The sequence below is a fragment of the Piliocolobus tephrosceles genome, chromosome 6, assembly GCF_002776525.5.
Source record: "Piliocolobus tephrosceles isolate RC106 chromosome 6, ASM277652v3, whole genome shotgun sequence".
Lineage (NCBI taxonomy): Eukaryota > Metazoa > Chordata > Mammalia > Primates > Cercopithecidae > Piliocolobus > Piliocolobus tephrosceles.
The window spans coordinates 79,180,513-79,192,575 of NC_045439.1; the positions used below are offsets into that span (position 1 = coordinate 79,180,513).

The 12,063-nt window shown below is 37.3% G+C and overlaps 1 protein-coding gene across 1 annotated transcript in view; it reads left to right on the forward strand.

Moving 5' to 3' along the window:
* Nucleotides 1–12,063, forward strand: part of FBN1 (fibrillin 1) — a 240,448-nt gene that overhangs the window by 198,034 nt on the left and 30,351 nt on the right. Inside the window, exons 46-50 of the mRNA XM_023227212.3 lie at nucleotides 1,065–1,190; nucleotides 3,144–3,260; nucleotides 4,492–4,620; nucleotides 5,265–5,384; nucleotides 8,099–8,224. Of these exons, the coding sequence (XP_023082980.2) occupies nucleotides 1,065–1,190; nucleotides 3,144–3,260; nucleotides 4,492–4,620; nucleotides 5,265–5,384; nucleotides 8,099–8,224 (618 nt within the window). The remainder of the gene's footprint in view (nucleotides 1–1,064; nucleotides 1,191–3,143; nucleotides 3,261–4,491; nucleotides 4,621–5,264; nucleotides 5,385–8,098; nucleotides 8,225–12,063) is intronic.

Here is a 12,063-nt window from a genome sequence, read left to right on the forward strand (position 1 = left end):
AAAATGGCAGCTCGGACACATGAAATGGAGGAGATATCCATGATTCTGGCACAAGCAGGATTGCTGTGTGCAGCAAAAAAGTTTCCATTCATGATTATTGTGTTCTGAGTAGACCTTTCAGCCAAGCAGCAAGTCTGGATTATTTAACTAAGAACAAAATGCCATCTGCCCTACAGCATCTGCAGCAAAGATGGCACTCCATGTGCTTTCTTCTGTGACAGTAGGAAAGTCAGAATGGCACAGTGCTCTTCAAAGTACGTTTACTCTAAGCATAGAGCTTTAAAAAATTAGAGACATAAGTTGGCATGTAATTATGTCATATGTGAATTCATGCATTAAATTCTGCCCCTCAGATCATCAGATTTCAGGAAAGCAACAAAGATTGAGTTGATGATAAATATAATGTAGAGCTTAAAGACTGGCAGAAGCAAGAGGAGAGGGCTTCCTTTTGAATGAATGGATGAGAGTAAAAAAGAAAGAGACAGTGTTCAGATTGTCACATGCTAAAAGGAGCCCTGTGTAGACATTAATACTTGGTGAAGATGAAACAAAAAGTTACAGGAATAAGACAAAGAGATGCAACTTGAACAAGGGGCCATGTGGGTTGTCCATCAAGAAAAACTTAATCTTAGCCATGGGATTTGACTTTGATATAAATTTCTAAAGGAAGCCGTGAACTATCCATGACTTGAGGCACCAAATCTTAACAAGACAAAATACTTCAATTAATTCCACAGTCTGTGGTGCTGCGTAGGCTGATAATCAAACAGAAAATCCTCCCAGCTTGAATTTTTCCACCCATTTTACTTCTAAGTCTTCTCATCTTTCAGAATATTTTTTGATTACTTCCCTTTGTTTTTTATTGTGTCATATATTGTTAACATACTCTGACCATGCCTGGTAAATGAGAGTAAGTTTTAATCCATTTTGATGCAAAAATAAATATATCTGTTTCACTAACTTACTTTAGAGCTAGGATTACTCCTGAGAACAATAGCTAGAAGTAAGTTATTCAATTGTATTTTGTCTTCGAAGTTCTCACTTAAGATGCTTTTTCTTTACAGATCGCAATGAATGTCAGGAAATCCCCAATATATGCAGTCATGGGCAGTGCATTGACACAGTGGGAAGCTTTTATTGCCTTTGCCACACTGGCTTTAAAACAAATGCTGACCAAACCATGTGCTTGGGTAAGTATGCAATTATTATTCTTTTTTTTCATATGCTATTGAAAACTTCATTTGAATCTAAATATGGATAAAATTTAATGCTAAGTCTTTTAGTCGTATTTTTGCTATCTACAAAATAAAAACATGGACAGATATGCAGCCGTGATATCCTATTTAATGTTTGGCAGTTTGGACATGATAAACCTCTTCCTTGTTATTCATTTGGCTGTGAGTTTAGAAAAAATTGACTAAGGGGTAAATTGAAAAAGATATTAATACAAAAAAATAATTGTTGTTAATGTTAATAGACTGTTCTTCATGTGTAGTATTGATGTGGATTTCCTTTTGAGTTGAGCTTTTGAGTGTGAGATGACCATGTTTTCGAGAAGGGTTTATAGTGTGTACCAGATTCTCAAAGGCAAATTTATAAATCCTACAAAGGCAAATAAAAGTTAATCGTTTTTCTAGAGGAAAAAGAGCTCAGGATTTTAAATCTCTTCCCTGATTTATCTAGTGTCAGGATGCTGATTTAGAATAAACTTCAGTGTGTGATCAATCATTTTCTCCTTTTCCTTCCTTCCTTTTTCTACTTTAAAGCAGTATCATTAAGTCTTTTGGGGACATTAAGAACATAAATCAGATTCACAGCTGAAAGAACAGTTAATATCGTAATGTTTAAGCCCTTGACTTTGGCTGTGACTGGGTTCATTCATTTGGGAACATTCTCATAAAGTTGTATCTTCTTCAGAGTAATGACAGGAGCACTGACAGCCCTGCTCATCACTGGGCAGCTAAACTGTGCAAAAGCTATGATGACCCTGCCCAACTTTCTTTCTACATATCTCATCTGAATTTTCTGGAGCCCCCTAACATAGAACCTCCCCAACCAAAGAACTTCACCAGTTTGGCTAAAAATGAATCAAGGCAGAAATTCTTGATTGCTGGCAGTGACTCATCTGGGTGTAGTCTTCAACCACAGACACACCTTAGAGTCCCTTTGGGTTAGCAATAGCTTCCTGATTCAGGAATCACAGATAATTTATCTTCATGTCCAAAATGTGAAAAGAAAGGAAATCCTACCTCTAATCATTACATTTTGCTATTCTCCATTGTTACCTTCCACTCTGTCTCTCTCCTTTCATCCTTGTCCCTCTTCATGGTGCCTCATTCTTTCAAACCAGCAGTAACAACTTTCTTTCATTAAATTTTTTCTTACTTCCTTCTTAATACAATGTGTACCTACTCTTTATAAGAAATATGCTAGCTGTTGTGATGAGATACAAAGACATATTAGACGCCAAAGTAGCTTTACAAAATCATCCAAGTACAGACCAATCAAAAGGCGAATGAGAATGCAAGCGTGTATGAAAAGAACAAATTAAGTGCCATCTCATTGGGGTGGTTTAGAAGAGTGAGAGAAGTCATCATTGGTGGAAGTTGTTCTATCTTTTTAGGGGTGTAGGGAAAAAGGAAAAGTTGTCTGAAATGACAGGTGAGCTAGAGAGCTGAGTTTATTTTGTTGCTGATTGTGGGGTAATGCCAGGTGAGTCACTGCTTTTTGGTAAATTGGAGTGAGAATCTTGAAGGTTGAAGTTTGCCAAAGGTGGCAACACCTCAAGACCCAGATGCACACTGAGTTTTTTCCATTTTCAAGTGAAAATATTTGAGAAAAGTGGCAAGGGTGGAGAATTCTAGAAGTAAATAGAATAAAATAATTCTTGTTCAGGTCTCATGTCCTTAGCTTGCCTCCTTTCACTGGCCAGCCAAGGAAACAATTTATTCCCAAGGTTTAGAGCTCTGTCGCTGCCTGGATTTTTGCAGGGATGACTGCTGCTGGAGCTGATACCAACATCAAGAAGTTCTCAGCCTATGGATGAGGCTTGGTGAACCCTAGAATGCTGTTTAGCCACTGTAACCATGGAACCACTTTTTCTACTTATAATAATGTTTCTTTATGGCCTTTCTTCCTACTAGACATAAATGAGTGTGAAAGAGATGCCTGTGGGAATGGAACTTGCCGGAACACAATCGGTTCCTTCAACTGCCGCTGCAATCATGGTTTCATCCTTTCTCACAACAATGACTGTATAGGTGCGTGTGCAAAATTGTGCATCAGCAAAGCAAGTCAGTTTTATATGTGTTCTTTGTAATTAGCATCATTTCTAGTGTTCCAGCTGTCTTTTAAAATTATATGCTATCTTATGCATAACAGTTGCTTACGGGACTTGTCAAATACGGTGTGCTAATTCCACATCAAATATATTCCAGAAGGCTCCCCTTATCCATGAGGGATACGTTCTGAGACCCCCAGCAGATGCCTGAAACCACAGATAGTACTGAACCCTCTATCTACCATGTGTTTTCCTTTACATACATACCTAGACTGAAGTTTAATTTATAAATTAGGCATGTTAAGAGATTAACATGAATAACTAATAAGAAAATAGAACAATTATAACAATATAATGTAATAAAAGTTATGTGACTGTACTTTCTTGTGTGCGTTCTCTCTCTCTCTGTCTCTCTCTCTCTCTCAAAATATTTTATTGTACTATACTCACCTGTTTTTGGATAGCAGCTGACCTTGGATAACTGAACCCCCAGAAAGCAAAAGCATAGATAAGGGGGAACCACTGTAACTATATCCATTACTTTTATTAAAATGCTCATTAGCAGCTGTAATTTTTGTGTCTATTTTGCTGTAAATTAAATAAATTTCAAAATAAATGGAATTAGATTAAGCTTAAAAATTTGTAAATACACAAAAGTGATTCTTTGTACAGAAATTATATGATTCAGGAATATGAACCTTCTGGTCTAGATGTTTCACGTAGCCTCTCTTAAATAAATCATTGAATCTACAGAATCTCCCTTCTAAAACATACTCGGCAAGAGTAATAAGCCAAGTTCCTTAAATTTTATTGTGCTATAGGCTAATTTAAATATTTCTAATAGCAAGAATATAAAATAATGTCTTCAGCTGAATTGTGTATTAGGATTTTATTTTTTAAATCAAAAAAATTTTAAATCTAAAATTTGAAAATAAAATCTAAAGGAAAATCAAGGAAAAACTGATAGGAAATTTGAATGTAAATTGTCAGTCTCTAATATAATAATGTAATCTTATTGTTAAATGTGCATAGATGCTTAAAGCCAGTTCTGTTGTTGCATACTAGATCTTCATTGGAATTTCTTGTTTGGCTAAGCCAGCAAAGGCCACTAAAATTCAGAAAAAGTATTTTTTCCTTCCAAAGTTTTGATTATTGCTGGGATTATGACATCTTTGGAATATATTAAAGGATCGTTGGGGTTTTTTCTGCAGATGTCGATGAATGTGCAAGTGGAAATGGGAACCTTTGCAGAAATGGCCAATGCATTAATACAGTGGGGTCTTTCCAGTGCCAGTGCAATGAAGGCTATGAGGTGGCTCCAGATGGGAGGACCTGTGTGGGTAAGTACAGGGCTTGGAAAGACCTGGAAAGAATGCTTCCAGAGACCACTCAAGGAATCATGCAGTCTCTATTCTAATGCTTCTTTCTGGAAACCTGGAGGAAAAGTCAGAGTAGAATTATATTAATCCTCCCTATAAAGGCTTTGTTTGTATTTAAATATATATACATATATATGTGTATATATATATATAAGAAATCAGTTTTTCCCTTATTTTAAAAATTAAGCTATTGTATTCTCAAAGAATACTTAAACTGTTAAACAGCGAAACTGTTAAATTGCTCTGTAAGCAATTATGATTTCCCTTCTTAAATTTTTTTCTTTAAAATACTTTTGTAGTAAGCTCGCATACCTTTTGAGTATCCTTAAAATCTTTATATACTCACTGACTTTTCACATGCTACAGTTTTCTGGAAATATTTAATCTGATGTAGGTAAAATAAAATATGGTTGTTATACTACACATTTTTGAAAGCTGATAAAGCTTATTTTTATTATCACTTATTTTTCTCCATGGTGGAATTTTATGAACTTTAATTTGCTTTGTGTATTTCTTTGATTTATTCTAGTTTTTTTAAATTTTAATTGTTTGTTGGAAGTTATGCCTGTGGGAACCTCTTCCTTATTTTTCCCTTTTCTTTGCAGATATCAATGAATGTCTTCTAGAACCCAGAAAATGTGCACCAGGTACCTGTCAAAACTTGGATGGGTCCTACAGATGCATTTGCCCACCTGGATACAGTCTTCAAAATGACAAGTGTGAAGGTAGGAAGGCTGTCAATGTTAGCAAATGAGGAGTGTCGGGTATCCACTGGACTTAGCAAAATGAGAATTTTTGTGATGACGTCTTCATTTTGGAATACTTTATCAGAAACAAATCCAAGGGCGTAGGGTATGACATGGTCTCATCCTTCTGGCAAGACAAGAAGCACTAATTCTCATGCTAATCTCTACTGAAGTTATTTTGCTCTATGCCTATGACTGATCATATGATCCTGACTCTTTTCCACTGTGCTTTCATATGGTTGGTAGGAATGCTGTGTCCCCCTCCCAGTATTTCTCAATTACATTTTTTAAGTGGCTATTCTTTGCAGCTAAAAATAGCTCCTGATTCCAGTTAAAATCTTTAAATGACCACATTCAAGGTTGGATGAATGTGGTTATATTGTATGTCTATTTTGTTTGTACCTATAGAGCAGAGGAAATGTGTTATTTGAAATAAATTCTCAGCAAATTTTATAGTATTACATTCCTTTTCTTTTCTTTTTTTTTAAATGGAGACAGGGTCTTAATCTGTCACCAGGTTGGAGTACAGTGGCATGAGCATAGCTCACTGTAAACTTGAACTCCTGGGCTCAAGTGATCATCCTGTCTCAGCTTCTCGAGTAGCTGGGACTACAGGCATGCGCCACCATGCCTGGCTGATTTTTTAATTATTTGTAGAGATGGGGGCCTCCCTATGTTGCCAGGCTGGTCTCAAACTCCTGGCCTCAAATGATCCTCCTTCCTCAGCCTCCCAAGGGCCTTCCTTTAACCTCAACGAATATGTCGTATCATTAAGTGAAGGACATTAATTGCTACAATTTCATAAATAAGTAGGGTTGAAAGGATTTTCAAGAAGTCACCTATTTCATGCCCCTGACTTTAAACAGGTCTGCATCTAATCCTCAATTAGAATTTTCTCTACTTTTAATATCATCAACTAGAAATTTTATTATATATCCAATTTAAATAACAATCAAGTGGTGATATTTGAAATGGAAATACTTTATTGAAATTCTAGATGCAAATTTTTTAAGCATGTTATTTTACTTTTATTAAAATTTGGCTTTATTTACTCTATTATCAATACATCAGTTCACTAAAATGAACAGAATGAATATATATAGAAAGAAAAATGACTGCGCAATCAATGAATGTGCCCATTCTACAATATTTGGCCCTATCCTAATAAGTTGGCATGTACAGGCTAATTTCTACCATAACAGAAATAGTCATAGTAATAATAATTAAAAACAACCCAAAACATTTGAGCATTTTCACAAAAGTCAACTTTTCTATTAAGAAAAGGTTGGATATAGGGGTGGAAGGAGTGTCAGAATGGAGTAATTCGATCAGCAATAGTAGCTCAGATTCATTAATAAACCACAGGGAACATAACACAGGTATAAATGCAACCCAATAACCTGGCATGATGGAAAAGCTGATTTTGCATTGCACAGAAAGAGGATCACTTGGCATTGCACATTTCTAGAATATTTATTGTGTGGTATTTGCAGTATTAAGTCAAGATAATAAAATTAATTTCTCAACTTTTCCTTAGTTGGGTCTCTTGAGAATGAAGTTGTGTAATGCAAGTACATTTTGGTGTGGGTAGAAACCTTTGCACGAATGTGAAAATAAAGAGCCCAGGATATAAGGATGTTTTGTATTTTGTTTAAAAAAAAGAGTATTCTCATAAAAGTAGCATGGCTCAGAATTAAGACTTACACTTTGTTCACTAAAAATTCCTGCTGAAAGTCAGAAGGAAAGATAAGTGAGTTTGTTGGAATAGAGTGGGCATATTTTTCTATAGGTAATCATATGTTTTATTGACCAAACCAAGCCAATTTTGAAAGTAGAAAAGGCACTATTAACAATAAAGTCAGGCCAACTGGCATAAGCTGGGGCTCCCCCAGGCAAACTAGGACATATGGTTACTCAAGCCATTCAAACTTCGTATTGGCTACTCTTAACTACCCCTGTACAGGAACTAAGATGTATAATATACTAAAGAAAACGTGCCACAGTTCTAAGTGTACCATTTCCTATTATCTATATGATGAAAGAAAAAGCCTGTACAAGAAAGGTATTTTTGTGTCTTTAGAAAGATTAACCCACAAATCAGTTAGGAGCTTCATCTTCTATGATATCTATCGTTAGTTAGCACTTCATAGGATTATACTTATTGTCATGAGTCTTAGTGTTCTTGTAAAATTCAGTTTTAGGGCTAGAGCATGGAGTATTGGGAAAAGTTCTGTGGATGACTGGAGGGGAGTAAATTTGGTTCAAAGGCCTAGATCTCACACTGAGTGACTCACTATGAATGTGCTTAAAGTTTCAGCATTTCTGCTTCCTGAACAATGGTACAGTGTGACTCTACAGAGTTTCATGCTTCTTTCCTGGCCTAGGGTGCTATGAAATTACTCTGACTTTTCTAGTTAGCCAAGCAGCTCTGTCTGGGTAAGAGATGTTTGTCACTGCACCCCTTAAAAGGCAGTTGCACATTCCGTTTTTATATCGATAACTGTCAAAACTAATTTTTTTAAAGCCATGACAACCTAGAAGTCCAGTCCACAGCATTATGGTACAGAAAAATACCTTTATTATTGTAAGAGTTTGGAAACTCGGCTGCCCTTTGTATGTCCACATTGTGTATTTGGTACCTGATGGTGTCTCCATCGTGTTTTGACTTTGTTTGACTCATGTGATTCTTTTAGATATTGATGAGTGTGTTGAAGAGCCAGAAATTTGTGCCCTGGGCACATGCAGTAACACTGAAGGCAGCTTCAAATGTCTGTGTCCAGAAGGGTTTTCCTTGTCCTCCACTGGAAGAAGGTGCCAAGGTAAGTATCTTTGAAGTCTTTGGGCTTTCATTGCTCCATGTTTATTTGTGGTGGTCTTATTTTTCAAACATGGCAAAGCTCTGTTTCTTTGTGAACAGGAAGATGGAGAGTTTTCATTCACCCAGAGGTCTAATGATAACCATATGTCAGAAGGTTCGTTTTCACTTTTAAGGTTAAAAACTCATCCATCAAGTTATGGTTGCTTGTACAATTGTACTGACATTTAAACCTCTCTCCCACTAAAAACACAAATGCTGATAGGCCCATCAGTGGGGAAGCACCTTGAGCCACCGAAACAGCAAAGCCTGGGGGAAGTTGAGCTACATATATATTCCCTACATCTGAAGAGATAAGCTGAAAAATATGGGTCCAAAGTTAGACTCGAGAATGAAAAACTGCACATTAACCCATCTGCCCTCGCAATATAGTACCCATCCCTTATATCACAAATTCTCCAAGAAAACAAAAATAAATTTAAACTGACCAGGATTCTTGCTGGGCCATTGTTCATTTTTAGGAATAATACTTGTCAACTATTTCAGTAACGACTTTCAAGGGTTTGCCAACGACTTTCAAATTTTAAACAAAAATGAAAAGGATCCTGAACTTCGGCATAACACAGCATGTGCTTAAGTCCCAGAAAACTGTTTAGACTTCTCTAAACAATACAATTATGTATGGCTATCTACATACACAGACTAGTTTCATGAATTCTGGGGAAGGGAGATGAAACAAACATGTATTTCTTTTTTTTCCACTTGTATCTTTTGTTGTTTGGTTGCTATTGTTGTTTTGGTGTTGAGTTGGGTTTTTTTTTTTTTTTTTTTTGGTTGTTGGGGTTTTTTTTTTTTTTTTTTTTTTATGCTTTGTTTTTTTGTTTTTCTTCCATATTACCAAACATGGAAGAGGCACTGGATATCATTTAAGATTCAAAAAATTGAGTTTGGGGGTCCTAGCCCTGCCATATTTAGTCTAGAACAAGTCATTTAATCTTTTGAAAGCTGAATTTCCTCATTTTAAACAATAGTATCTGCCTAACCAGCCTTACTGGATATGTGACAAAGCTTTGTTAGTTTCTGAGTCCTTTGTAGACTTTTATTGGTATTCTAATGATCTGATTAACTTTTTACTTTTCAACTAGTTATTTGGGAAGTAAGAAGGAGAGCGTTGAGAATTCTCTGGTTGCTTTCAGCTTGTTGGTAGTTGTCAGTGGTCTGTGTGGATTTCAGGGTGGTGCTTAATTCGAACAGATATACTGCATGGTACAGACCAGCCAGATAAATTCTAACTCCTGCTCCCTTGTTTTTGTGTGCCTTTGGCTTGGCCTGAATTTGGAAAGAAAGCAGTGAGAAACCAGGTGTGAATCTGCCGATGTGGCAGGCCAGAGGAAACTCCTAGGCTATTAATTCAATTTGCACTGGCCCATCACAGAGCAAGCTAACGCTGCAGGAAGAATCAGCCCAGCTGTGAGCAGCCCTGCCACATGCTCAGCTCCAGGAGGCAGAGCCAGAACTGAGGAATGCAAGCAGGGAAAGTGACTTTTGTAGTTCTGATGAAATTTCGAGGTCATTAAGGGCTCTTTGCAGATGGACTGGTAAACAGGCATCCCAGCGAGTCCTAAAGTATGTGGGTGAGCACAGCTCTCTTCCCCAACTCAAGGCACCCTTGATTAATAAGCCAATTCTAGAGAATCACTACAAGCTAAAGTAAATCTACAGAGCACAGATTCCAGGCTGGAGCCAGGAAATTGAGAGCTGGGTTTTTCTTGTAAGATGACAAATTAGGAGTCAGACTTCTATTGCCCGTGAAATGAGAAAATTCCACAGAACCGTGGATAATGTTTTTTAAAAAGCAAATGCCATGGGACTCAGGTGGACAGAGCCTGGCACTAAAGACCACAGGTGTAAATGAGCCACTCCCACTTGCAAAGTTCAACAAAGGGAATTTGCCACTTAGGCTGACTCAAAACTTCATGCATTTGAGTCTCTGTCTAATGCCAAGATTTTTTTTTTTTTTTCGGAGTGGAGTGGTGTAGGGGAGATAGAGCTGGGGTCTGGGACGAGGTCAGCTATTAAAGGAAAAAAGAATGAGAATTTTAACACACTAATATTTCAACATACATATTTAAAGAAACACTACAAAACTGGAAGACAAAGCAGAGAATTAAGTTTTTATATATTTGTTGAGACATTTTTGTGAGTAGTCACTGAATTATATCTAAAGGTAGTTGGAGGCATAAATAATAAAAACAAGACTGATAAATACAAAACATTATATGTGACAAAGAACTTGAAGAATAAAAGAGATCAAAAGTGTTCTCCAAGAAACGAGAATTTTTTCAATCTTGAAGTTTCTTAGCAAAGCAAACATTCGGGTGGCAGATATGCCACAGGACTGACTTGTATTGCTCTTGACCTTCAGAAGGATAATTCATTGAAAGGTTCTTGCCAGGTCCTAGCCACAACAGATGGGGAAGTGGAATAGAAATTAGAGAGATGCGCCGGGCGTGGTGGCTCACGCCTGTAATCCCAGTACTTTGGGAGGTCAAGGCGGGCGGATCACGAGGTCAGGAGATCGAGACCTTCCTGGCTAACACGGTGAAACCCCGTCTCTACTAAAAATATGAAAAATTAGCTGGGCGCGGTGGCAGGTGCCTGTAGTCCCAGCTACTCAGGAGGCTGAGGCAGGAGAAAGGTGTGAACCCAGCAGGCAGAGCTTCCAGTGAGCTGAGATAGCGCCACTGTAGTCCAGCCTGGGCGAAAGAGCGAGACTTCCGTCTCAACAACAAAATAAAAGAAATTAGAGAGATGATTTATCTGGATGAGTTAGTAGCCATGAAAGGTTAAGCAAGTTCATTGGGAAGGCTACCTGAATTTGATTTACATAACTTGGTAAATATAATAGATAGATGGATAGATAGATAGAAACTTTAATTCATGAAAACTTTTCCTTTGTTATCTCTGGCAACTCTGTTATTCCTACATTGTCTTCTTTGTCATGAAATAAAAGCTGGGGAAACTGTTTTATCAGAAGTGCTTAGGTGGTTATGATAGTATGGTTCCTGGGATTGAAAAACAGTGATGGAAGTGAATGAAGAAGGCAGAGGCGGTCAGATATAAAGAAAGAAGAATAGTACAATATGGGCATGAAAGCATTTCTTTTAAACCTGCAGATTGTGGCCTCTGTGTAATGAGAGGAGTTTTGCAAGGCTTTGAGAAGTCAAGTTTGAGGGAAAACACAGTGCATACTCCTGGTTGAGCTCACTTTTTGGAGTCAGTGTGTTCTATACGAAATGGAAAGGCCCGTTTCCAAAATTATGTCAAGCAGCATTAGAGAATTTTATAGGAAGTAGATCCCATCTTCTTTGTTGGAGTCATCAAGCAATAATCGATATTGAAATATATTCTTTCAAGGAAAGACTATTCTGTTCCTACCCACCCACAGCCCTGCCCTCCTCTTCCTTCCCTCTCTGTGTTGAACTAAACAAGCTTCTTTTAAAAATTTGACATTGACACAGCTCTGCATATATGTGTGTGTGTGTAAAATCTACAAAAAGCCCTACTTGCGTTTTGTAGCCAGCATCTCCAGGAGTATCTGCTTCAGTGACCGACCCTTGTGTTGTGTTTTTGCCCATCTACAAAGTTGCCACTTCTATATTTGTTCTGTGCCTGTGATCTCGGATTTTATTTTGGTTCCAGAGTTTAGGGGACACAGAATAAACAACAAAGTGTGATGTCACAGTAAATATTAGAACTAAGAGGGTTCTTTTGGTCTAGTGTGCTCACTAAACATGATATTGCAAGCAGAGCTGTCAATGAAGGAATCTTGTGAATGATTCC